The sequence below is a fragment of the Phyllobates terribilis genome, unplaced genomic scaffold, assembly GCF_046119375.1.
Source record: "Phyllobates terribilis strain yellow unplaced genomic scaffold, ASM4611937v1 Scaffold_2__4_contigs__length_985480577, whole genome shotgun sequence".
Lineage (NCBI taxonomy): Eukaryota > Metazoa > Chordata > Amphibia > Anura > Dendrobatidae > Phyllobates > Phyllobates terribilis.
In genome coordinates, this window is record NW_027362762.1 from 134,306,403 (window position 1) to 134,332,094 (window position 25,692).

Consider the following 25,692-nt stretch of genomic DNA (forward strand, 5'->3'; position numbering starts at 1 on the left):
GTATCCGACACCTGGAAGGTCCAAGGAACCCCCAAAGATAGGTTGACCGGAGATGTCCACCAGTCCAGGGAGTTGATCACGACATCTGGAAGAGATATTTTCCCATTCAGACGACCTTTGAGCCGCCTGTCCGCTGCCAGAATCTCCTGTTGAAGACATCTGGAATGGTACTGGGCCCACTGAACCGCCAGGATGCAAGATGTCATTGTACCCAACAGAGACATTGCACTCCTCAGGGTCATGGTCGGATTGCTGATAACCTGAGATATTAGGGATCTGATCTTCAGCTTCTTTTCCTCTGGCAGAAGACAGGTTTGGTTTTCTGAGTCCAGAATGAGACCCAGGAAAGACTGAACCCTCTTTGGTTGCAGCCTTGACTTCTCCAGATTTAACAGCCAACCTAGGCGTCTTAGACTGGCCATGACGTCCGCCAGGGCTAGAGCACAGAGTTGACTTGATCTGCCCACTACTAAGAAGTTGTCCAGATAAGGGATGACCAGAATATCTCTTTCCCTCAAGTGCGCTGTGACCTCCAGAATGATTTTTGTGAAGACTCTCGGCGCCATGGAAATGCCAAAGGGAAGAGCTGCGAACTGAAAATGCCTTACGTGCCTGCCTAATTGTACAGCTACTCTTAGAAACTGTTGATGATCTGGCAAAATCGGGACGTGGTAGTAGGCGTCCTTCAGATCGAGGACGCACATAAAACAGTCCGGAAATAACATCTTTATGGCAGATTTTATTGTTTCCATCTTGAACGGCCTGTAGACTAAATGGTCGTTCAGCCTCTTTAAGTTCGCAATGGTCCAGAAGGAGCCGTCCGGCTTCTTTATTAGGAAGAGTCGAATAGAATCCTCTTCCTTGCTCGGGTGCAGGTGTTTCCACCAGAACTCCTTTCATGAGCAGAGAGAGAACTTCCTGCTGTAAGGCTATCTGTTCCGCTAAACCCCTGGGGGCTGATATTTTGACAGTGTTCTTGGGCCTGCTTTTGAACTCTAATGTGAGCCCCCTCTTGACTATCCCTAAGATCCAAGAATTGGATGAAATTTCCTTCCAGGCAGGCAGAAAGTGGGACAATCTTCCTCCCACCTGGGGGGGACTGTCACTTAGGGGCTTTCTTACTCTCGGAGGAGGGACCCCCGAACATGAAGCCTCTGTTATACGACTTTCTGTCTTTCCAGCTACCTTGGTCTCTGGGAGCTTTACCGCGGCTGTATTTTCTCTTCCGAAAGGAGCTGTTAAACCGGGAACCAGACACCGTGGGAAATCCATGTTTTTTGTCTGCGGCTTTATCTAGGATGTCCCCCTCACAAGGGATTGAGCACAGTTTAGACTTTGACTGCACATCCCCTGGCCAGCTCTTGAGCCATAGCGCCCTACGGGCTGCATTAGAAAGGTTTGCAGACTGGGCAGCCAGCCTAACTGAATCTGCCGATGCATCTGCCAGGAATGCAGCAGCTCCCTGCACAAGAGGAAGGTCCGATAGAATTTTCTTCCTGGACACATTCCCCCTAATCTGGTCTTCCAATTGTTGAAGCCAGATCATCATAGATCTAGCGGTGCAGGTGGCTGCTACTGCCGGTTTAAGGGCCCCTGCTGACAACTCCCAGGCTTGCTTAAGGAAGGACTCCGCTTTTTTATCCAGCGGGTCTTTTAAGGCTCCTAAATCCTCAAAGGGCAGAGTGGATTTTTTTGAAGATTTTGAAATGGCCACGTCAATCTTAGGGGTTTTGTCCCATTTAGCCGCATCCTCCTCCTCAAAGCGGTACCTCCGCTTGGAGGGTGACGGCAGCTGACCCTTCCTCTCCGGTTTCTTCCATTCCCTTTCTATCAGAGATTTAATCCTGACATTGACCGGGAATGAGCGTCTCCTCCTTTGGTCTAAGCCCCGGAACATAACATCCTGGACTGTTCTGGACACCTTGGTATCGGTAATACCCATAGTCACTCTGACGGCTTTAACTAGTCTCTCAGTATTATCAACCGAAAAACAAGGTCTGCCCCCCCCCCCCCCCCCATCATCATCCGAAGACTCCGATGATGATGATGAGGAGAGATTACAGGAGGAAGGCAGTTTTCTTGTAAAACGGGACTCCACTGATTCCTCTGATTCTGAAGAAACTAGTTTTCGCTTCTTCTCCACCTGGTGAGGCTCCCATCAGGGACAGGAACCAAAACTGATGCGGAGGAGAGGTACCGCCTTTTTATTCAGTAGGTTCCTGTCCTTGGTGGGTGGATACCCTCTCTCAGGTGGTGCTGTCATGGGAGAAGGGGAAAAAATAAGCAATCACTGGTGCAGTGATGATATACAATTAATTCTATGTAAATAAAAATACAATATGGGGGAATACGCACTTTGAGACATTAATGGAACATCCATCTGCCCCCTTTTGGATAGCTAATGGGATCTGTGTGTTAACAGATATTTATGAAAGATCTATACTGATGTCATTTGAACAGGTGCAAAATAAATTCAAGGTTCCAAGATCTCATTTCTTCAGGTATCTCCAACTTAGGAATGGGCTTAGATCTCTTACAAAACTGTGAAATAAATCAAACTATTTCCTCATTTCCCTTAATAGGAATACTTAAATCTCAAGGCCCACAAGGTCTTTCATCTAGCGTGTATACATATTTGCTATCAACAGGCTTAGATCCTATTCCTTTGCCAGCAAAAAATAAATGGAGACTTCTAATTCTGAATATGGGGGAGGAGGCATTTGTCTCTCCCTCTGTTAATAAGATGATTCAGCTTTATATTATTCATCAGTCATATCTCACACCCCACAGACTGTATCAAATGGGGCGTTCTTCTAATTCAGAATGTTCACGTTGTCATACCATAGATGCTGACTTTGTTCATTTCATTTGGGACTGCTCCATTATTAGGTCCTTCTGGCAAGAAGTTACCTCCTTATTATCCTCTTTAATATCCATTCCAATTCCATGTGATCCCCTGATTTGCCTTTTTGGAGTAATGGATGATGATGTCTGGGACTATTATATTAAGATTTTTTTGAGAGAAACCTTATTTTTGGCCAGGAAATTATTGGCTCTGAGATGGATGGGCAACACACAGCCAACATTGCATTCCTGGATTGTTCTGGTTAACTCCGTATTTCCATTTTAAAAGATAATATATCAAAATAGAGGCTGTCCATTAAAATTTTCCAAAATATGGGAATATTGGAATTCTTCATGTCTTACAATCTCTACTTAGGCGAAAGGTGTGGGCTGGAAAGTAAATATGTTAAGAGATATGTGTATAAATAGTAAATCACGTGTTACAGGTGACAAATGATACTTATGGAGGCAGACATCTAGATCCTTATACATTATGATGGGAGTTATTTTAAGTACGGAAAAGACAGCATAAGTTGGATAAGTTGTGGTTAAGAGTTTCAAGTTCGGATTGTATCCTAATCAGGAAAATGTCCTATTTTTCCTTCTTTTTCTCTACGTATAATTTCAGATGATGTGACATTTATAAGGCAAGGAAACTATATGTATGTGGTAACCCATCTGACATGTTTACTTTTATATGTCCTTCTTGATGTATGTCTATGTTGATGTGATGTCTCTGGATGTTTTCCGATACCAAATGCAATGTATAATTGTTTATAAAATTGTTTAAAGATTCCCATTTCATGGACTATAAATACAGAATAGGTACTGTAGTATATTGGAGGTGAGAGGTAGTCTGAATAATAAGAATAAAAAAAAAAAAAAAAAAAAAAAAAAGATATACATATATGTCAAAAAAGTGATGTGACGCCTCAGTGATCCACCACGTGCATCTGAATGAAGGTTAATGGTCTTGTGCCAATTATCCGTCATGAATCAGATATTTTTAAGTGAATCTGTCAGCTTGTTTTTCTTACTCCCATGTACTGATCTAATCTGTGTTATGTCGCTGTAATGCAAATTAAATTCCATACCTCTGTTTTTTCAATCCTATATTCCTTTCCGGAGTAATCTCTTTTCCAATTTTTACAGAAATTACCATCAATACTACACAATATATCAACAGGCCATAACCGCAAATCACGAGCACTACAGTAGTGACTATACACTGATCATTGACAAAACCATTGAACTAAAACAAATATTCCCACCATACGGTGAGCATAAAGTACTAGATACCAGTCCTACAGGGGCGCTGTGTAGACCACGCGGGCCCATTATACTGCATGGAGGACTATGAGGGGCCCATTATACTGCCTGGAGGACTATGAGGGGCCCATTATACTGCCTGGAGGACTATGTGGGGCCCATTATACTGCCTGGAGGACTAGTCTGGGCCAATTTTACTGTATGGAGGACTATGTGGGGTCTATTATTCTGTATGGAGGGCTTTGTGGGCAACACAGTTGGGGCATCATACTGTGTTGGGGGTCGCCATACTTTGCTGTTGGGGGTACACTAGGGTCATCATACCGTGCGTTTGGAGGGTACAGTGGAAGAATTCGCTGTGGGAATATCATACGGTGTTTGGGGGGCACTTTTGTTAGCATTAAATTTTATTATATGTATTATTTATTACTTCAAGGTTATTTTGTTATTACATATTTAAATTAGGCTCTTGGGCCACATGCTTTTTACTGCTCTTACATAACATATTATATTATTCCAGTATGCCCATTTATGATTGTGTTTTATTTTATTCTAAGATCTATTAATTAAAATGTACTTTGTTTGTGGCACAACCCCTTTAAAAGCGCACCTGTTAGCAGGATTGTGCTCAGTAAAGTACATACACTGTCAGGTGGGCGACATTACACTGATTAAAATGATACCTGTGTTGATGAAATCCTTCCTGTGGTTCTTGTGTCATCTTTACTTTCAGTTTGGAGATAATGATATGCTCGTGCTCCGGGGCAGCCTGTGGGGGGCGCTCTATCTGGTGCTCTGCTTACATATTCATCTGTATGCTCTTATGACAGGTCTCTGTGCCTTCACTGACCTGCCTCCTGTTTTACATAATGCATCTAGTAGTGCGGGGCTAGGTAAAATATGACGTCAGCAGTCACACCTTGTCAACAGAGCAGAGCAGAAGAGAAGTCGGCACGCTGTCAACATGACGCCAGTGGAAGCCGCTGAATTGCTGCAGGAGCGGTGTGTGACCTCTCTGTGCCGGCAGAGATCGGCGCCAGGCCGATTAGTTCTAGTGGCCCATAGTAAAATAAATTAAATAGTCCTGGATAACCCCTTTAAAAAGGTAATTAGGTCATACATCTGTTATAAATATTACAGTCACAAATATTAAATTCTGTATTATGAGGAGAAAGATCTCACCATTATTATCATTATGATTTCTTATATTATTCTTCCTGGAATATAAACATACAATTATTGAAACAAACTACAAATTCAGCGAAGCTTACATGTGACATACGTACGGGTATAACTTACTGACGCTCCCTTGTTTTAATAACATCCAACTAAAACATACAATACATAACATTATAGCATTTAAAAAAAAAATAAAAAAAAAATCCAGAACTCTTGTCTTTACAGCAAAAAATTATTGTAATATATTTCAGGTGAAATGATCCTGTATAAGGTTTGTCAAAAAAGACTCACCTTTCTTTTTTGCGAATTAACCATGTACGATAACCGCAATGTGTCAGTCTATCGCAATTTTTTCTTTTCCAGTTCCCAATCAGAGTTAGCAGAGCAATTTCTTCTTGCTCTTACTAACTCTCCAACCTTTTTGACAAGTGGCACGATCCTGCAAGTAGCAAGCTATTGCCCGTTATTGAGTTCCAATACGTTACTTAGGCAATCGATCAAGTCTCTAAATCAGCTTTAATGTATAAATAAATAAAAAATAGAAAATATTTCAATTATGTGTACCTCTGATGTGAATTTTAAATTGATAGACTTGCTATTTAGATGATCAATTAAGACTGGCATGTGGCCACCATATCAGCGCTCCAGATCATAAGCAGGTCATCGATGTAGCCACCATACCAGATCAGCGACCTATCAAAATCCCTATACACAGGAAAAAAAAATAGTTGTTTCCCCCCCCCCCATCAAGGCCATGTAAAATACTCACCAAAACAGCAAGAACTTAGAGCCCGTACCAGCTCCTGTTATTTGCAGATAATTAAAAGTGATAACTTTCAAACAGGGTGCAAACACTAACTAATCTGCAACGTTACCTTGCTCTACCAGCTGTATTCTGCAGCTTTGTTCTCTTTCTGTCTCTCTACACAAAAAAAAAAGTCCATACATATTTAGATAAAACACTTTCATGTTAAAAACCAATAATATTCATCATGAGCGCTGGAACCATATTTGACATTCTGTCCGTGTGGTTTCAGTGATCGAAACGGAGTCAACATGATTGCATGCACCTTCAGATGACAGATTATGGCCGTTGGCTCTTTATAGAAGTCTATGAAGTTTAATTAGCAATTAACAGTACAGCATAAGTATTATTTCAGTTTTAGTCACTCAATGCAATGACAAGAGACTGCAAAAGAAGCAGGTCATTGACCCTTTAGTGACCAGGGAAGTTTTACTATGTTTTAACCATTTTGTTTTTTCCTTCACTAGTTCCAAGAGTAATTACCTTATTACATCTGCCGACATGGCCATAGGGCTTTTTTTTGCAGGAAATTGTAGTTTAGAATGACACCATTCAATTGAACAAATGATGTATTGAAAAACGGGAAAAACCGCTAAGTGTCGTGAAATTGCTAAAAAAAAAAAAAAAACAACTGGCGTTTTGTACACCAGTTGTAACAAAAGGGAGCGCTTAATAAATTTGGCACAACTTACTCAAGAGGCGAATGTCTCTTAATAAATTTGGTGTATGCCTCTTAAAAGGAATCTGTCAGCAGGTTTTTGCTATGTAATCGGAGGACAGCATGAGGTATGAGTTTAAACACAGAATTCAAGGATGTGTCACATATCCAGCTGTGTTCTGTTTACTTACACTGAAGGTTTTATCACCTGGTGATTATCATTGCTGTGACTAGATGGCGTGTGGGCTCTTGTCCTCCTCTGCCGCTGCCTGTGATGAGCAGCTCACTGTCTATAGACAATGTACATACAGAGCCTGGTATGGGCGAGGTTAGCTGTGGTGTGGGCGGGGTTAGCTTTCTCTGCTCTGCTTCATGCTAAATATAAAAACTTTGATTGTGGCAGAACTGCTGAACCCAGTAAACTAAGTGATACATCGTTGGATTCAGCTTCTCTTTACCTACATTAGACTGCTCACAGATGAGATGGCAAAAACTGCGGACATATTTTATTTAATAAAAATGACACATCTTAGAACTGTGTGAGCTACTGCCAGAAATGTTCTCTAGCCAGGGCTGATGTAATTTGACACTTTTGTGGCATAAAACTACAATGAATTTGTTTTTTACCTGACCCTCTCCAACCCACATTTCAAAAAGTAGATGGAGCGGGATTGGTGTAAAAATGCCAAGTTACAACACTCTGAGTTGCACAAAAATATTTGTGAAATTTAAAGCAGTTTTACACCAGATTTCTGATGCAAACTGCTAGATGAAACTGGGCAGGGGGTCCAGAGAGGACAGATGTTTCTAAAGAAATAAATGAATAAAAACTATAGATAAGTGTAAAACAAGCAAGCCGGTTTTCTAATTGCACATTTGTCCTTTTTGGCTTGAATTTCCTATCATGAAGCTCAGATTTGCCTCATATTTTACAATGCAATAACTTATTTTCTGGAAACATGGCTCTGTAATATAATGAATGAATGAAACATTCAGTACGTTTTCACAGAATCGCTCCTCTCAATTTGAAAACAAATAGTGGGGTTGTCCATCGAAGGAAAAATATTTCTTACACAGCTCAGGATGGTGTATAAAAGATTAAAACAAAACGATCCAACCTCACTAATTCTCCAAGCACGGTGGAGAATTAATCTGGATGGGAAGTGCTTATGTGCAAACAGAATTTTCTGTGGAAAAAAAAAAAAAAAAAAAGCACATTTGTTCACATAATATAATAATTAGAATGAGCCAAGTACTTTACCTGCCAGCGCTCAGAGTCTGTAAGATATAAACACAACACGATGGTCAGCACTCGGGTATGTGACAATGAATGAATTATTGAGACATGAATAATTATTACAAGGGGTAGCTTTAGGACTGGTCTTCAGAAGCGCACGGCTCCCTTGCCGTAAGGCTTCCTACTTGCCGGAGGCCACGTGCTCCTGAAGATTGACCGTTTCGGACCGGCGGCACTTAAACCCAGCTAGAAGTGAGAACTCCTGATGAGCCCAAAAGGGGCATAGTTAGGGACAGAACATAAAAGTCCCTCTAATAAAAAGTGATCCCCCAATGATAGGATTGAAAAGCCCTGATCTTAGTGATCACGAAACTCGATCTTCAAATCCCCAATGGATTAAGAAAAAAAAAAACAATCTTTCTTAGGTCTCGATGTTGGAGCCATAGCTGTTACTAGAGACTATAAAGATCTAGAGCCTTCCCACTTAAAAAAAAAATATATTTAAAAGAGGTACCAATCATTTTTTTTATATTATAGGGGCTGTTCAATCAATGAGGTACAGGTCCTGATTCCAACACCCATCGGTCAAAAGACCACTCTGAAGCATGGAGCGCCTGCATAAGCTGTGCACAAAAAGATGTGTAAGGGGTTCAATGGTAATTCCCTGTGTCCGTACACCGCTCTCAGGAGAAAAGTCACATCATGCAGAAATCAATGGAGTCGCTCTGCTCCCATTTGCATCAGTTATTAGATAACCCCTTTCTGTTAGGAGCAGATATCCCTCACTGCTTACTGTTGGCAAAGAGTCTGATGAAGGCTTTAAAACTGCCCCTGCTGGATGATGTCTGGGGCGTTTCCTAGAGCAGAGCACATCCATCATGAATAACAAGTTTTACAAGAAGGGTTGCACTATAAACCGTTTGTCTGCAGCCCGGGCCTATGGCGGCAGGAGGAACAGTACACTAAAGCTCTGCGTGGGCGGGGCTGCACCAACTACTAAGCTACTGTGTCAGCCAATCACTGCGCGCCATCAGTGACATATGCAAATGAGCTTCTGAGAAAAGGGACATTATACTGTATTAAGGACTACGTGGGGCCCATTACACTGTCTGGAGGACTATAAGGACTTGATGTACTGGACCTGACCCTGACTTGGGCTCCTTGATTGACTGGACCTGACTTTGACGTGGTTAACATTGAACTTTTTTTTTTTTTCTTTTATCTGTTGCCTTCGCTCTGCCCTTTGCAACATGCATGTTGGTATATTGGATGGTGTGATATTTCAGCCCCTATTCAGACTCAGAATACTTACCTGTGGTCTCATCTAGTATATTTACTATAGCACACCTTGCTGTGCACTCTGAGGTATTTCTAATAGGTTTGTGGTTTATATACACTGTTTTTCTGAGTTGCTGGGCATCTAAGAGGAATCTATAGGGACCATCTTTGTGCATCACTGGGGGATTTTCTTGATAATGATTACGTGGCCACCGCTCTGCGACTAACAGCAGACACAGCATGAGTCCATCGGCCGCAACAAACCTGTGTCACCATGACTATGGAAGCCTCGCTTCCCCCATAAGGACCTCTGGCCAGCACACATGCGCTGAGTCTGTACTGACAAGCGCTTGTCAAACACTTCCGGCATAGAGGTCGCGCCTCCTGCCTCCGCTGCACGTAGCTCCAGACTGCTCCTTCCAGCTGGTGAGGATTTTGTTTTAATTAAGCAAGACACATATATATAGGGGTGCAATGGAACCTCACAGGCCCCTGATGAAGCCACTTCTGTGGCGATACGCATAGGGTAGTTTGTTTCCCTAGCCACATCCACTTATGATTTTTTTCCCTCCTTACTTGATTATGTCTTTATGATTTCATGGGGCTTTTTGGTCAGTGCAACTGTCTGTCCAGCTGAGACCGTCTTTCATGGGCTGACCAGGTATTCTGAACAGGGTTCTGGTTTACAAGATACACCTGCATTTGGTGGGTCTCTGCTGGGTATGTATTGCTGAACAGGCCTTGTTGTGCACAGACATGCATCTACGTTTGCATTAGTTTTGCAGGTCTGTGCTCATCCATCTGGCACTAAATTACCTTTGCTGCCCTATAACACCAGCATTTATTGGTTTCTTTATTTAGTGTGGGGAGTTTAGTATCAGAAGGATCTTTCATCATCAGAAACAGCACATGTATATTCTATCTGCATCATTCGCATATTTTGCCTGTATAGTCTGATGTTGGATGGGCTACCACACAGTGTGTTTACTTGGTTTTTACTTGCGTTAACATTTTTTGGTTTTGTTCTGTTACATGCACTTAATAAAATGTTTACATTTTTTCATATATCTTTTGCATATGGTGATCACTGCATATTAGCATAATTCTTCTTCTTGCTTATTTTCAGCCCACTAACCCCTGTATGGAGGACTGCGCGGGGCCCATTATACAGTGTGGAGGACTATGCGGGGCCCATTATACAGTGTGGAGGACTATGCGGGGCCCATTATACAGTGTGGAGGACTATGCGGGGCCCATTATACAGTGTGGAGGACTATGCGGGGCCCATTATACAGTGTGGAGGACTATGCGGGGCCCATTATTCTGTATGGAGGACTATGCGGGGCCCATTATACAGTGTGGAGGACTATGAGGGGCCCATTATTCTGTGTGGAGGACTATGCGGGGCCCATTATTCTGTGTGGAGGACTATGCGGGGCCCATTATTCTGTGTGGAGGACTATGCGGGGCCCATTATTCTGTGTGGAGGACTATGCGGGGCCCATTATTCTGTGTGGAGGACTATGCGGGGCCCATTATTCTGTGTGGAGGACTATGCGGGGCCCATTATTCTGTGTGGAGGACTATGCGGGGCCCATTATTCTGTGTGGAGGACTATGCGGGGCCCATTATTCTGTGTGGAGGACTATGCGGGGCCCATTATTCTGTGTGGAGGACTATGCGGGGCCCATTATTCTGTGTGGAGGACTATGCGGGGCCCATTATTCTGTGTGGAGGACTATGCGGGGCCCATTATTCTGTGTGGAGGACTATGCGGGGCCCATTATTCTGTGTGGAGGACTATGCGGGGCCCATTATTCTGTGTGGAGGACTATGCGGGGCCCATTATTCTGTGTGGAGGACTATGCGGGGCCCATTATTCTGTGTGGAGGACTATGCGGGGCCCATTATTCTGTGTGGAGGACTATGCGGGGCCCATTATTCTGTGTGGAGGACTATGCGGGGCCCATTATTCTGTGTGGAGGACTATGCGGGGCCCATTATTCTGTGTGGAGGACTATGCGGGGCCCATTATTCTGTGTGGAGGACTATGCGGGGCCCATTATTCTGTGTGGAGGACTATGCGGGGCCCATTATTCTGTGTGGAGGACTATGCGGGGCCCATTATTCTGTGTGGAGGACTATGCGGGGCCCATTATTCTGTGTGGAGGACTATGCGGGGCCCATTATTCTGTGTGGAGGACTATGCGGGGCCCATTATTCTGTGTGGAGGACTATGCGGGGCCCATTATTCTGTGTGGAGAACTATGCGGGGCCCATTATTCTGTGTGGAGGACTATGCGGGGCCCATTATTCTGTGTGGAGGACTATGCGGGGCCCATTATTCTGTGTGGAGGACTATGCGGGGCCCATTATTCTGTGTGGAGGACTATGCGGGGCCCATTATTCTGTGTGGAGGACTATGCGGGGCCCATTATTCTGTGTGGAGGACTATGCGGGGCCCATTATTCTGTGTGGAGGACTATGCGGGGCCCATTATTCTGTGTGGAGGACTATGCGGGGCCCATTATTCTGTGTGGAGGACTATGCGGGGCCCATTATTCTGTGTGGAGGACTATGCGGGGCCCATTATTCTGTGTGGAGGACTATGCGGGGCCCATTATTCTGTGTGGAGGACTATGCGGGGCCCATTATTCTGTGTGGAGGACTATGCGGGGCCCATTATTCTGTGTGGAGGACTATGCGGGGCCCATTATTCTGTGTGGAGGACTATGCGGGGCCCATTATTCTGTGTGGAGGACTATGCGGGGCCCATTATTCTGTGTGGAGGACTATGCGGGGCCCATTATTCTGTGTGGAGGACTATGCGGGGCCCATTATTCTGTGTGGAGGACTATGCGGGGCCCATTATTCTGTGTGGAGGACTATGCGGGGCCCATTATTCTGTATGGAGGATTATGCGGGGCCCATTATTCTGTATGGAGGATTATGCGGGGCCCATTATTCTGTATGGAGGACTATGCGGGGCCCATTACTCTGTATGGAGGACTATGTGGGGTTACAGGATTGTGGCATCATACTGTGTAGGGGGTCACCATACTTAGCTGTTGGGGGTACAGTAGGGTCGCCATACTGTGCGTGCGGAGGGTACAGTGAAGGAATTGACTTAGGTGGTATCATACCGTGTTTGGGGGGCACTTTTGTTGGCATCAAACTTTATTATCTGTATTATTTATTAATTGAAGGTTTTTTATCCTTTTGTCATTACATATTTAAATTAGGCTATTGGGCCACATGCTTTTTACTGCCCTTACATAACATTATATTATTCCAGTATGCCCTATTTGTGATTGGGCTTTATTTTATTCTAAGATCTATTAATTAAAATGTACTTTGTTCATGGGACAACCCCTTTAAGTTTGAATCCATTTGAAAAGTTTCATCATTATATTTGATAAGGAAAAACTTCCTCAATTCTAGACATTTTTTTTAATAAATATCAAGGCTGGCCTGCGACTTTGTCCAAGCTTTTTTTTCTGTCCCTGTCACAGGCCTAGGTGTGGAAAGATCATTACAAAAATCTCTGTATTGTCCCCTCATATATTTAAACATTGTAATAAGATCGTCCCTAACCCTTCGTTTTTCCAAACTCAATAACCCCAAGCTTGATAACTTGTCTTCGTTCTTCCTACTTGCCAGGGGGCCATGCGCTCCTGAATATTGACCGTTCGGGTTGGCGGCATGGCTGTAGTGTAGATCACCGCTGCAGCCAATCACTGCCCTTGGCGGCTCTGCTATTTTTGATGGCACAAGCCGCTGAGTTCAGTAATTGGCTGTAACGGTGATGTGCACTGTAGTCAGGATTTCACCGATTATTGTCATCAATGTCTGTACTCTGATCACTTTTGGCATGTTAAACTGGCCATATAATGGAACGGCGGCTGCAGAGCTGAAGAAAAGAGTTTTTATTTTTTATCTCCAGTACAGAGATATTAGCTTGTAAAGTTTAGATTCTCATTTCCCCTTCAACCAAGGGGGTGCATTTTCACAATTTGTACTATTTCGCTGCATGATGTTGGCCAATCATAAGTGCTGTCGACTTTGCTTCGCTCTCCCTTCCCCCGCACAGAGAGGAAACCTGAGAAAGGTACGTGGGAAGGCACGCCGCCGCGTGCGAAGGCTGCCTTAAAATGTCAGGAGGCTCTAGTTCATGAGTATTTAATGTTAGTAAAAATGACATCTGTCCTATTAGTGCAGGGGAGCAGAATGATCCCATTGTTGTGCTGCAGGTTAAGACGTAAGGGAGATGATAAAATTACCAGACGTGTAAAACCCGTCAGCTAAAGTATTAAGGTATTTACGTCACACATCCGTTATACACATTACAGTCGCAAATATGAAATTCTGCATTATGAAGAGAAAGATCTCACCATCATCATTACGGCGATTTCTTATATAGTTGTTCCTGAAACATAAAACATTTATTGTAACAAACCCTCAGATTTTACATTCAGAGAGAATTACATGTGATATATGTATAGGAACATCTCAGTGACATTCCCAGATTCCAGCGATGTGTCACTTACTGGGCTACTTCCTGTAGTTTTGATAATCTCCTTGTTTTGTCTGCTGTAGAGCTACCATTTTCTCTGAATGCTGAGCTTTGTATAACCCCACCACCTACACATAGTGACAGCATTCTGTGTACACTGTGTATAGGCAGAAAGCTGCCAGTGTTCAGGGTGGGGTTTATACAAAGCCCATGAATATGGAGGACTTTATGGCAGCAGCAGGTTAACTAGTCCTATAGTGAGAATACAGTGATTTTATAAAAACTACACTAAGCAGCCTAGTAAGTGACACATTGCTGGAATAAGGGTCTCTGCCTCTACTCTATGCTGCTGTCATTATGTAGCAAAAACCTAGTGACAGATTCCCTTTAATAACATCCAACTAAAAACATCCAATACTATTCTGCATTATAGAGTCCAGCACGCTGACTTCCTAGCATAAAAAATGTTATCTGTACTTTATAATTAAATAATCCTGTATAATCCTTTTGAAAGTTTTCATGATGGATATTAACCCCTTAGAACAAACTTATGTCAGTGCTGGGGTGATTACGTGTGTGGACAGGACAAGGAAGTTGAGCTTTTGCCACATGTCTAAAGCCGACTAAGCTAAGAATTGTTTTTCTTCAAATCGAGAAAAACTGATGCAACGAGGATTGCAAAATCTGACACAGGAACCAACAATGTGTCCAGCTTACTGAAAAAAAAAAAACAAGACGTTTTCATGTAGGAGAAAAATCTGAAACTGGTCAAAAAGTGAAAAAAGGAGATTTTTGTGTGCTCACCGTAAAATCTTTCTCTTAGCCTCTAATTGGGGGACACAGGACCTTGGGTGTTATGCTGCTGTCCACTAGGAGACGACACTAGGCTTAATCTGAAAAAGATTAACGGTGGCTCCTCCTCTGCAGTATACACCCCTGGACGGCGTCCGCAATCTTCAGTTTTGTGCAAAAGTAGTAGAAGGAACGTAACATTGATAACATAATTATACCTATAAGAAGGCAACTATGTACGAGCTCAAAAAAAAAACAAATATGAGAACTCAACATAACGGCCCGGAACGGGCAACAGGGTGGGAGCTGTATCCCCCAATTAGAGGCTAAGAGAAAGATTTTACGGTGAGTACCCAAAAATCTCCTTTACTCTGTCGCCTCATTGGGGGACACAGGACCATGGGACGTCCCAAAGCAGTCCCTGGTTGGGAAGCAATGGACGAATTTTGTGTAGACAGGCCCCTGTAATTGGGGCACTGCCGCCTGCAGGATACGTCTACCCAGGCTCGCGTCTGCCGAGGATTGGGTATGAACCCAGTAGTGTTTGGTAAACGTGTGTAGACTAGTCCAGGTGGCTGCCTTACACACTTGTTGCGTCGAGGCCTGGTGCCGAATGGCCCAGGAGGCCCCTACCGCACGTGTAGAGTGTGCCGTAATACCTGCTGGAAGAGGAGAATTTTTGAGGTGGTAGGCCTCTTGTATGGTGGATTTGATCCACCTGGCAAGGGTAGCTTTGGAAGCTGGTAGACCCTTGCGGCCGCCTTCCAGAAGAAGGAAAAGAGAATCAGACTTCCGGAAGGGCGCAGTCCTAGACACAGATACGTAATGCCCTGACAAGAGGGAGAATGTGTGTCACTTCTCGCATCGCCTGGGCACTGCGGGTCCGCCCTTGGTGATTTACATATGGCACAGCCGTGGCATTGTCCGACTGAACTCTGATGTGAGAGGCTGCCAGTAAGTGATGGAAGGCTCTCAACGCCAGGAGAATGGCACGAATTTCCAAGATGTTGATGGGCATGGTCGCTTCTGTCGGGGACCACTTGCCCTGTGCTCTGTGGTGTAGGTGTACCGCACCCCAACCCGTCAGGCTCGCGTCAGTGGTCAGAACTTTCCATTGACCCGTGAGAAAGGATTTCCCCTTTGTTAGTGAGGTTGGTTTGAGCCACAAGTGCAGGGACTTCCTGGTTGACGACGTCAACTGAAACTCCCTGCCGAGAGAAAAAGGGTTCCTGTCCCATGATTTGAGGATGGCTAGTTGGAGAGGCCTGAGGTGAAGCTGGGCAAATGGGACCGCTTGTATTGCTGCCACCATCCTGCCAAGGACTCATGGCAAACCGGAGAGAACGAGGGGGTTTGCGAAGTAGGGTGCGGACTCCTAAACAGAGAGGCAGTGCCTTGTCCTTGGGAAGGAGTACTAGACCCTTGAGGGTGTTGAATAACATTCCCAGGAAGGTCAGAGACTGACTCGGGGTTGGTGATGACTTTTGTAGGTTAACTAACCAGCCCAGGCGACTCAGAATGTCGACTGTGATTGAGAAACTGAGTTAGCAGTCCTTGAAGGTGGAAGCCTTGACGAGGAGATCGTCCAGATATGGAACGACTATTATGCCTCTGGAGTGCAGGACGTCCATGGTGACTGCCATGACTTTGGTAAACACTCTGGGAGCCGTGGCGAGTCCGAACGGGAGAGCCACGAACTGGTAGTGTTCCTGGTTGATTGCAAACCTGAGAAATCTCTGATGGGCGGAAGCAATTGGTATATGCAGGTATGAGTCTTGAATGTCTATGGAGGCGAGGAATTCTCCTTTCTCCATGGACGCAATGATGGACCGAAGGGACTCCATGCGAAAATGACGCACCCATACATATTTGTTGAGCTGTTTTAGGTCCAATATGGGCCGTACGCTGCCTCCTTTTTTGAGGACTACGAATAAATGTGAGTAGAACCCTTGGAAGTGCTCGGCGGTGGGGACCGTTACTATGACTCCTGCTTGAAGAAGCGATGAGACCACGTGGTGGAAGGCAAGAGCCTTGGCTGGCGGCTTTGAGGAAACAGACAAAGAATCTGTTTGGCGGGTTGGAAGTGAACTCTATCTTGTATCCTGAAGACACTAGTTCCCTGACCCACCAGTCTTCTGTAATAGGCAGCCAGACTTGGTGAAAGAGCGAAAGACGGCCGCCTACAGGTGAGGTGTCTTCCGGAGTTCGCGAGTCATGATGATGAGGAAATGCGAGATTTTCCTCCTTTAAATTTTGACTGGCCTGCCCTTGATTGCCAGGTCTTGTCCGACTTTTGCGTCGACCGCGGGTTGTTCCTGTGTGGAGTGCGGTTGTTATTTTGTGCTGGTCGCGAGACGGACCAGCCGGAAGAGTTCCAAAAGGATCGGAATCGTGCCTGATTGCGCTTTTTGTAAGTTTGCTTGGGCTTCAGTTGGGGGAGAGAGGTAGTCTTACCCCCGGGGCCATTGGATATCATTGTGCCCAACTGTTCACCGAAAAGCCGACCGCTGAGGTATGGGAGGTGTGTGAGGGACTTCTTTGAGGCTGCATCTGCTTTCCATTCCCGCAGCCAGAGGATACGCCGAATTGTGATACCGTTTGATGCTATCCCCGCTGCACCCCTTGCAGAATCCAGAGCTGCATGGAGCATGTAATCTGCTACAACTGCTATTTGGGCCGCTTGGTCCGACAGTTCAGGGGTAGATGCTTGTAGGCCAGTTTGTAAATTTTTGGCCCAGGCCAAGATGGCCTTGGCAGCCCAAACTGAGGCAAACGCGGGAGCCAGGGAGGTCCCTGCGGCCTCGAAAATTGAACAAGCCATGCGTTCCACCTGCCGGTCTGCTGTGTCCCTGAGGGTTGAGCTATCTGGCAGTGAAAGCAGTGTCTGTGCTGCTAGTCTGGAGACTGGGGGATCCACTTCAGGTGGATCTGTCCACTGTTTGGTGACCTCCTGTGGAAAGGGGTACTGCGCCTCCAGATATTTGCGATTAGTAAACTTTTTCTCAGGTTGTGAGAACTGCTTTTTAAGGATCGCTTTAAACTCTGGGTGGTCAAAGAAGACCTTAGGCGGTTTCAGGACTCCTTCAAAGGAAATCTTATGTCCTGGTGTCTCCAGGGGTGGGTCGGAGATGTCCAGCACCAGATGGTTGGATGAGATTAGATCATCAACTAGCACTGTATTGCCAGGAGGGATAGGGATTAGGGACCCTTCGGTTTCCTTGTCTGAGTCGGAATCACAGATGTCTTCCGAATCCTGTGTATCACTAAGGCGTCTCCTGCTGGGAGAACCGGAGTGGAGGCCTTCTCTGGTCAGGGATGGCTGTGGGGATCTACATTGTCTGTCCCTGTCAGGGGACGGTCTAGATGAGCTGGGAGTACGGTGTCTCTCACTGGAAGGGGACGACCGTGTGGTATGGGATGACGCAGATGAACGTGATCTGTGAGTCTGCTTGCGTCCCGACCTAGACGTGGATGTGCCCGTTCCATCATGTCCCCGAGTGGAACTCTCCCTTTGCTGAGTAGTGTTCATAGCCGAGGCATGACTCTGCAGAGCCTGAAGCAATGTGGATGTGAGGTTATCTATAGACTGCGTCATAGATTGCGACATCTGAGTGACCCATTCCGGTGTGGTATTAGGCACCGAAGTAATGGCATGGGCTTCATGGGGCTCTGGCACAGCAGTTTGCATGCAGTCTTGGCAATGTGGATACGTGCTGCCACTAGGGAGAGTATTACTGCAGGCTGTACAGAGTGCATAATAGCAGTCCTGCCTGGTTCTCTTGGACATTGAGCCCGGCATAGTATACAGGGGTGGCTATGCAGAGGGGGCCAGCAATGCAGAGAAGCTTATAGGATTCACAGCCGAGTGAGAGACTCCAGCTGTGATCTTACCGCACCAGTGTGCCTCTTAAGTCCAGCGCCGCAGATCCACAATCCTGTGCCCCCCGGAGACTGGCTGTCGACCGGTAGCTGCAGGGTTAATGATCCTGTAGCAGATAATGGCCGCCGGAGTGTGGAGAAAAAGGTGGGCGGAGAGCTGAAAAGGGTGGCAGCATTGCTGAAAAACGCGCCCTTTCAGTTAGTCTCCGCCCCTTCTATGACACTGTATAGTGTCATATTCGTAATCCGGGGGCGGACCGGGGGGGCGGAGAGTGGGCGGCGGCTCCGGCTAGGCCGGAGCCGCGGTGTAAATTTACAGCCGATGCCCAAAAGGGCTCCAGGCCGGCGCGGAAGTCCGGGGGGGTTGTGCCGGATCTGAATCGGACACCCTTCCCCCCCCCCCCCCCCCCCCCGGTTTTAACGGCAGAGATGGAGGTGGGGGTATTAGCGTAAGGGGGGGCCCTTAAAGGGTCCCCCTGAGGCACCATAGCGCTGGTGCAAGCAGAGAGACAGGGCTGGGAAGGCCTGTATTATCTCTGTATGCCTTGTCTGCCTGCACTGTACCCCGGCCCCAACAGGAGTCTGCAGCAGGGCTGGGATTCCTGGAAATCTGTGCAGAGTGTCAGCTACTGGGAGCTGTAGATTGCTGCCTGCACAGGCCCTACCTAAGGCGTCTCAACCTAATACCCCCCAGAGGGGGATTAGGGAGGGTGCTGCTGTCACCATCAGGGGGCTGTTATCCTCGCCTCGACCTCAACCCAGAGACCAAAAGGAATTGGGGAAGGAGGGGGGGGGGGGGGGTCTCTACTTCGGACCAGCACCCGAGGGGCTGGGGAAGGAGAGACATGGTAAGGAGACGTCTCGACTTCATCTGTGCACCCCATAAAAAGGGGGAAGAGGAAGGAGCCATGCCGGGAGTCTCGCAGGAGACCCACTTATCTTCATCTGTAATTAAGTCGGGGGAAAAAAATAAAAATAAAAATAAAAAATTTCGGAAATTTTTTTTTAGGTGTGCCTCCTATGCGACACTAAGCAAAAATTGAAGTTGACTGACGCCGTCCAGGGGTGTATACTGCAGAGGAGGAGCCCCTGTTAATCTTTTTCAGATTAAGCATAGTGTTGCCTCCTAGTAGACAGCAGCATAACACCCATGGTCCTGTGTTCCCCAATGAGGCGACAGAGAAACATTTAGGGCAATATCCCCTACAAGACAAAGTGCTCAGTTTATACTATCTGAGCTGATGGACTCTAAACTGTTATAGTGAAGGATTTAGTAATTTATATCCCAACAATGTGGAAAAAAGAAACTGAAATGTAGGGTCAAGATATGTGAAAAATGTAACAATATCTTTAACAATTGGTGGAACTCCCAGTAATTCTGAGAACAGGTCTCAGCGGTGCGATGGTAGAGCAATGCGCCCTCTGTGCCATTCACGGTCAATGGTAGCGCTGGAGATAGAGTGCAGTGTTTGGTTACCCCGGCAGTCCCATAGGCAAAGAATAGAAGTACACATGCTCCATTCAGACGCAGCTCGGCAAGGGCCTGTTCTCAGGAACGGTGGAGGTCCTAGCGGTGGGAACCCTCAGTGATTAGCAATTAAAGGTGATAACGTTACCTTGGTCTACTTGTAGATTTCTGCTGTCTTTTTCTCTTTTGTTTTCTCTAACAAGAAAAAAAGAAACTGAATACATTTTTAGATAAAACACATTCATATTAACAATCAAGATTAGCTTCCAATAGAAGTCTATGAAGTTCAATTAGCAACAATTAGTATGGCATCAGTATGGTTTCAGCTTTTGGTCCCTCATAGCACTGACAAGAGGCTGCACGGGAAGCAGGACATTAACTTGCTTTGCAGCGCTGGAGCCCTGGGATCAAATCCCACCAAGGACATCATCTACAGGAGTTTGTATGTTCTCCCCATGTTTGTGTGGATTTCCTCTACGTTCTCCGCTTTCCTCCCACACGCCAAAGAGAGAATATAGATTGGGACAATGTATGTACATCATATACTGAAGATGTTGGCGTTATAGAAGCATAATTAGAAAGTAGTAAAAGAAAGAGAGGTAGAAATACATAGTGCTATGACATAACCCTCTGCAGATGGAGTTTATTCCCCATGGTCCAAGGTTATCCTGAATGTACGATCCACTGAAAGTATACTCAACATAAAATTGGGCTAACAAAAAAAATAAGAAAAAACAAAACAAAAAACACACACGAACCTATACTGACTGGAAATGGTTCACAAGATACAGAAATACAGTCCTTAAAATGGTTGTCCCCCTGTGGACAACACCTTTTCAATCCTTATTTTTTCCCCCCAGTAAAATACTAACACTTACCTCCGATGCCGTTCCAGCAGTGTCGGTACTGGTTCTTCCTGAGATCACATGGCACTTATGTCACAACCTTTATTTTTTATTTTACTCATGTACCATATTTTTCAGACTATAAGACGCACTTTTTTCCTCCAAAATTTGGGAGGAAAGTGGGGGTGCATCTTATAGTCCGATATACATAAATGCTGTGGCTGTGGGGGAAGTGACAGCAGCGGAGTAGTGGGGCACAGTAGGCAGAAGCCACCTTATGCAGCCTACACTGTGCCCGTTACTAAAGAAAATGAATATTCACCGCTCCCCATGCCCATGGGCGTGGGGAGCAGTGAATATTAATTTTACTTAATAGGCGGCACACTGGGCCCGCAGCGTGGCTCTTGGCAAGTATGGCACCCTTCATCCCCTGTATGTATGCCCCCCCTCCCCTCCATCTTGGTATGCTTCGCCCCCCCTCCCCATCACGCTGCACAAAAAAATAAAAATAAACAATCATACTCACCTGCTCTCTCCTCCAGCACTGCGTCCCTCTGCTGCCGACAGGGTTCACACTGCGTGAGCCGCGCATGGCGTACCTGCCATACGCCCTCACACAGTGATGTGCTGTGCTGGAATAGTCATTGCTCCCCACGCCGGGACTGTGTGCGTGGGGAGCAGTGACCATTCATTCTCCCTAATAGCGCACACACTGTAGCCGCAGCGCGGCTCCTGCTGCCGCTTTGAAGTCATGTGTGCCTGCTATTAAAGTCCATGAATATTCACCACTCCCATGGGAGTGGATTGTAGTGAATATTCATGGTCTTTCATAGAGAGTACACATGACCGCAGAGCGGAAGCAGGAGCCGCGCTGCGGCTACAGTGTGTGCGCTATTAGGGAGAATGAATGGTTAATGACTATTCCGGTACAGCAGATCACTGTGTGAGGGCGCATGGCAATTACGCCATGCGCGGCTCCAACAGTGTGAACCCTGTCGGTAGCAGAGGGACGCAGCGCTGGAGGAGAGAGCAGGTGAGTATAGTTGTTTATTTTTTTTTTGTGTGCAGCGTGACGGGGATCAGGGGGTGCCAAGCATACCAGGATGGGGGGGGGGGCATACATACCAGGAATAGGTATGAGTGGGGCCATATATACCAGAAAGAGGGATGAAGGTGCCATACATATCAGGATGGGAATGAGGGGGATCATGCATACCAGGATGGGGATAAGGGGTGCCATGCATATCAGGATGGGGATGAGGGCCACTTATTACAGGAAGGAGGGGGCCATATATACCAGGATGGGGGATATTAACAGAATTGGGGGACATTACCCCAATACCAGTGTCAGAAGCAGACCCTCTCCCCCTTAACAGGGCATCATGACCACATTTTTTGCTTAAATTTTTTTTCTATTTTCCTCCTCTAAAACCTAAGTGCGTCTTATGGTCCAGTGCGTCTTATAGTCCGAGAAATACGGTATATAACACCATTAATTCCACAGCGCTTCACAGACAATATCATCACTGTCCCCATTGGAGCTCACAATCTAAGTTCCATATCAGTATGCCTTTGGAGTGTGGGAAGAAACCGGAGAACCCAGAGGAAACCCGCGCAAACAGAACATACAAATTGCTTGCAGATGTTGTCCTTGGTGGAATTTGGACCCAGGACCTCAGCGCTGCAAGGCTGCAGTGCTAACCACTGAGCCATCGTGCCGCCCTTTGCAATCAATCAGAGCTGGCTTCACTCTCCTCGCCTTCAGACGTATCACATCGATCCGGAAAAAGTGAGAGCAGGAGCAGCCCTCAATTCCTCCGGATGTCTTAATTTATCCAAAGGCGAGGAGAGTGGAACCAGCAACAATGTCACGCAATCCCCGGGAGAGCCAGTACCAACCCCGCTCTCCCACCGAAGGTGGTTATAACCTAGTAATAATTTTACTAGGGAAAAACATAAGGATTGAGAAGAGGTTGTCAGAGCAGTGGACAACCCTTTTAATAGTGAACAGTAGAGGCATGAATGAGACTGTCAGTATATATTTATCCATCTAAAACACAAGAGTCACTGATGCAACAAGACTGATGTTTTTGTACAGTTTAGTAACTTGGGAGGAACCGCTCACCAACATATATACTTTGACAGTTATATTAGGTTGCACTTATATCCAAATTTCACATCATATTGGCAAAAATTGCTTGACATAAGGTGACCAAGAGCTACATTTTGCGTTTTATGCCTTTCGTCGGGTATAGACCAAGACACCAGGAAGACATGGACTGCTGTGAAAAAGAAACCCCTGTGGCAGGTCTGGGGTGGTATTCCCTAATGGCTGACTAGAGAGGGTCTCACTACCAGTGTGAAGACAACAGAAGTGTGTGGCCATGTCAAGCATAAAACTCCCAAGTCTGCCAATGGGCAATATATACTTGACAGTCTATTCTTCCACACAGCTGTCCATGTCTTCCAGGTGACTCTTCTATGGTTTGCCATTTAAGAATACCACACCGGACAGTCAACTCCTCTACAGTCAATCACGTATGCCTCACGAAGGGTATAAAACCCGAAACGTTGCCATTTATCACGTTATACCTTTATTTCAAGTAATTACATCTCACTCAATGTGGTGTGAATTTTGGATATGAGAGAGAACCAATAACACTGTAAAAGCATATCCTGTGCGGTTTCTGAATTTAGAATACAGATTTAAGGAACAAAGAGGTCTGCTGTAGGGGAACGAGCACCCTTTCTTACCTTGACGTCAAGCGGGGGTTGTGAAACCTACAATGATTCATTGGTGTTTGGCAGAGACTTAATTTGGCATATCTTACTCTTCTGCTTAAGACTCATTAAGAGGCATGAACCTATTTCACAACTGCTGTGCGCCTCAGGCAGAAAAGTTACAGCAGCCAGGGGCTGGCGTAATTAACACCTACCTTTCAAAAATATGGTGGAACTGAGCAGGACTGGTGTAAAAAAACGGCAAGAGTTGCAAAATTTGCGAACAATTTCAACTTGGGGAAAAATATTGCTACATTTCAAGCAGTTTTACATTAAAATTCTGCCGCAAGCTGCTTGGTGAATTGGGGCCACAAAGTACAGATTTTTAAAAAGAAAAATTATTAAAAAAAAACAAAACTAAACACGGTTCCAAATTATTATGCAAATAATATTTTCTCAGATTTTCCCAAATTACCTATATGAATTGCAGTCATTGTAATTTTCCAGTCAAATAACTATTAGAGTACAATTGAAAGGTTTTTGTACAAACTGCCTATGATAACAGTATATTTTTAAAAAAATAAAAAACTCAAACTGCATGTTCCAAATTATTATGCACAGCAGAGTTTTCAACCTTTTCATTTTTTCATCTGCATCTCTGGCTGATATGGGCATAAAAGGGGACAAACTTATGGTGTGACACCCATGCTCCCCTGACCTCAACCCCATTGAGAACCTTTGGAGCATCATCAAAAGGAGCGTCTATGATGGCGGGAGGCAGTTCACATCTAAGCAACAGCTCTGGGAGGGTATTCTGTCCTCATGCAAAACAATTGAAGCAGAAACCATCCAAAACCTGACAAATTCAATGGACGAGAGAGTTCAGAAGCTCCTTTCGAACAAGCGGTCCTATGTGCAAATGTAACATCACCTTGAATAAAGTTCTGAGTTGAAAACTGTTTGATTTCAGTTTGTAATAACCTGCTAATGCTTATAATTTCAAAAATGACCATTTTTTTGTTCTTTATTAAAATGAAAAGGTTGAAAACTGCTGTGCATAATAATTTGGAACATGCATTTTTAGTTTTTTATTTTTTTAAAAATATACTGTTATCATAGGCAGTTTGTACAAAAACCTTTCAATTGTACTCTAATAGTTATTTGACTTGAAAATTACAATGACTGCAATTCATATAGGTAATTTGGGAAAATCTGAGACAATATTATTTGCATAATAATTTGGAACACAGGGTAAAATAAGCTTTTCTAGTAATCATGCACTTGTCTCCAAACAAGCATGCAGCCTTCCTAATACTACTTTTGTCCTTTTTGCCTTTAATATCCTAAAGTGAAGGCCAGATTTGCCCCATATTTTGCAAGGCATTGCCTTGGGAAAGAGGATAAGTGAGGTGCATTAATTTAAAAAAAAAAATTCTTCCAGACAATCCCTTTAATTTGGAAGGGAAGTTGTTAAAAGCAAGCAAATTTTCTCTGAAATAAAAAAAAAACGTGTTTGTTCATGTATTGTAATAATTAGAATGATCCGAGTACTTTACCTGCAGGCGCTCCAAGTCTGTAAAATAGAAACACAACACTATGATCAGCACTCAGGTATGTGACCCAAAAAAAAAAAAAAAAAAAAAAAAAAAAAGTGAATGAATAATTATTTATAGAGGTTGTCTTATGATCGCTCTTCAGAGGCGCACCGCTCCTCTGCCTCCAGGCTCAGAACTTGCCTCGGGCCGTGCATTCATGAAGAATAAAAGTTCGGGCTAACGGCATGGTTTGTGCCTGAAGAGAGCGCTCCCCAGGAGCAGCTTTGTCTCTGCAGCATCGGAGGAGCGCAGGGCAATCAGATGGACGGAACCAGTGATCCAACAGGTTCAGCTCCTGGCCCTGGAGACCAACCTCCACTAAAGACTGCAGAGGTGGCTGTAATCTAGGCAATCAGCAATACTCCACATAAAAAGTCCCTCCCTTCTTAAAAAGAAGCTAATTGTAATGTGTTTGTAAATACAAGCAACTTTGCAATTTTACCTATTTAACAAGATGAGAATTACCCTTTACAAACTACAAGTAAAATTATTCAGGTCTAGCAGCCTTAAAAAAAAAAAAAAAAAAAAAAAAGACGAGGCACTGCTGGAGAGCCACAATTTAATGGGGTTGTCCGTTTTCATAGCAGATTTGTGCAGCCAAGCATTGGC

At 44.9% G+C, this 25,692-nt stretch overlaps 2 protein-coding genes across 3 annotated transcripts in view; both read right to left on the reverse strand.

The window, feature by feature from the left end:
- The window catches only part of LOC141197489 (uncharacterized), a 66,662-nt gene extending 60,661 nt beyond the window's left edge, over positions 1 to 6,001 (reverse strand). For both annotated transcript variants that reach the window (XM_073662695.1, XM_073662694.1), the window contains exon 1: positions 5,296 to 6,001. The gene's annotated coding sequence lies outside the window, so the exon portion shown is untranslated. The remainder of the gene's footprint in view (positions 1 to 5,295) is intronic.
- A 15-nt stretch (positions 6,002 to 6,016) lies between these two features.
- The window catches only part of PHF11 (PHD finger protein 11), a 38,802-nt gene continuing 19,126 nt past the window's right edge, over positions 6,017 to 25,692 (reverse strand). The window contains exons 5-9 of the mRNA XM_073669015.1: positions 25,045 to 25,061; positions 20,071 to 20,117; positions 13,662 to 13,696; positions 8,017 to 8,033; positions 6,017 to 6,214 (exon numbers count right to left, since the gene is read on the reverse strand). Of these exons, the coding sequence (XP_073525116.1) occupies positions 6,164 to 6,214; positions 8,017 to 8,033; positions 13,662 to 13,696; positions 20,071 to 20,117; positions 25,045 to 25,061 (167 nt within the window). The 3' untranslated portion in view covers positions 6,017 to 6,163. The remainder of the gene's footprint in view (positions 6,215 to 8,016; positions 8,034 to 13,661; positions 13,697 to 20,070; positions 20,118 to 25,044; positions 25,062 to 25,692) is intronic.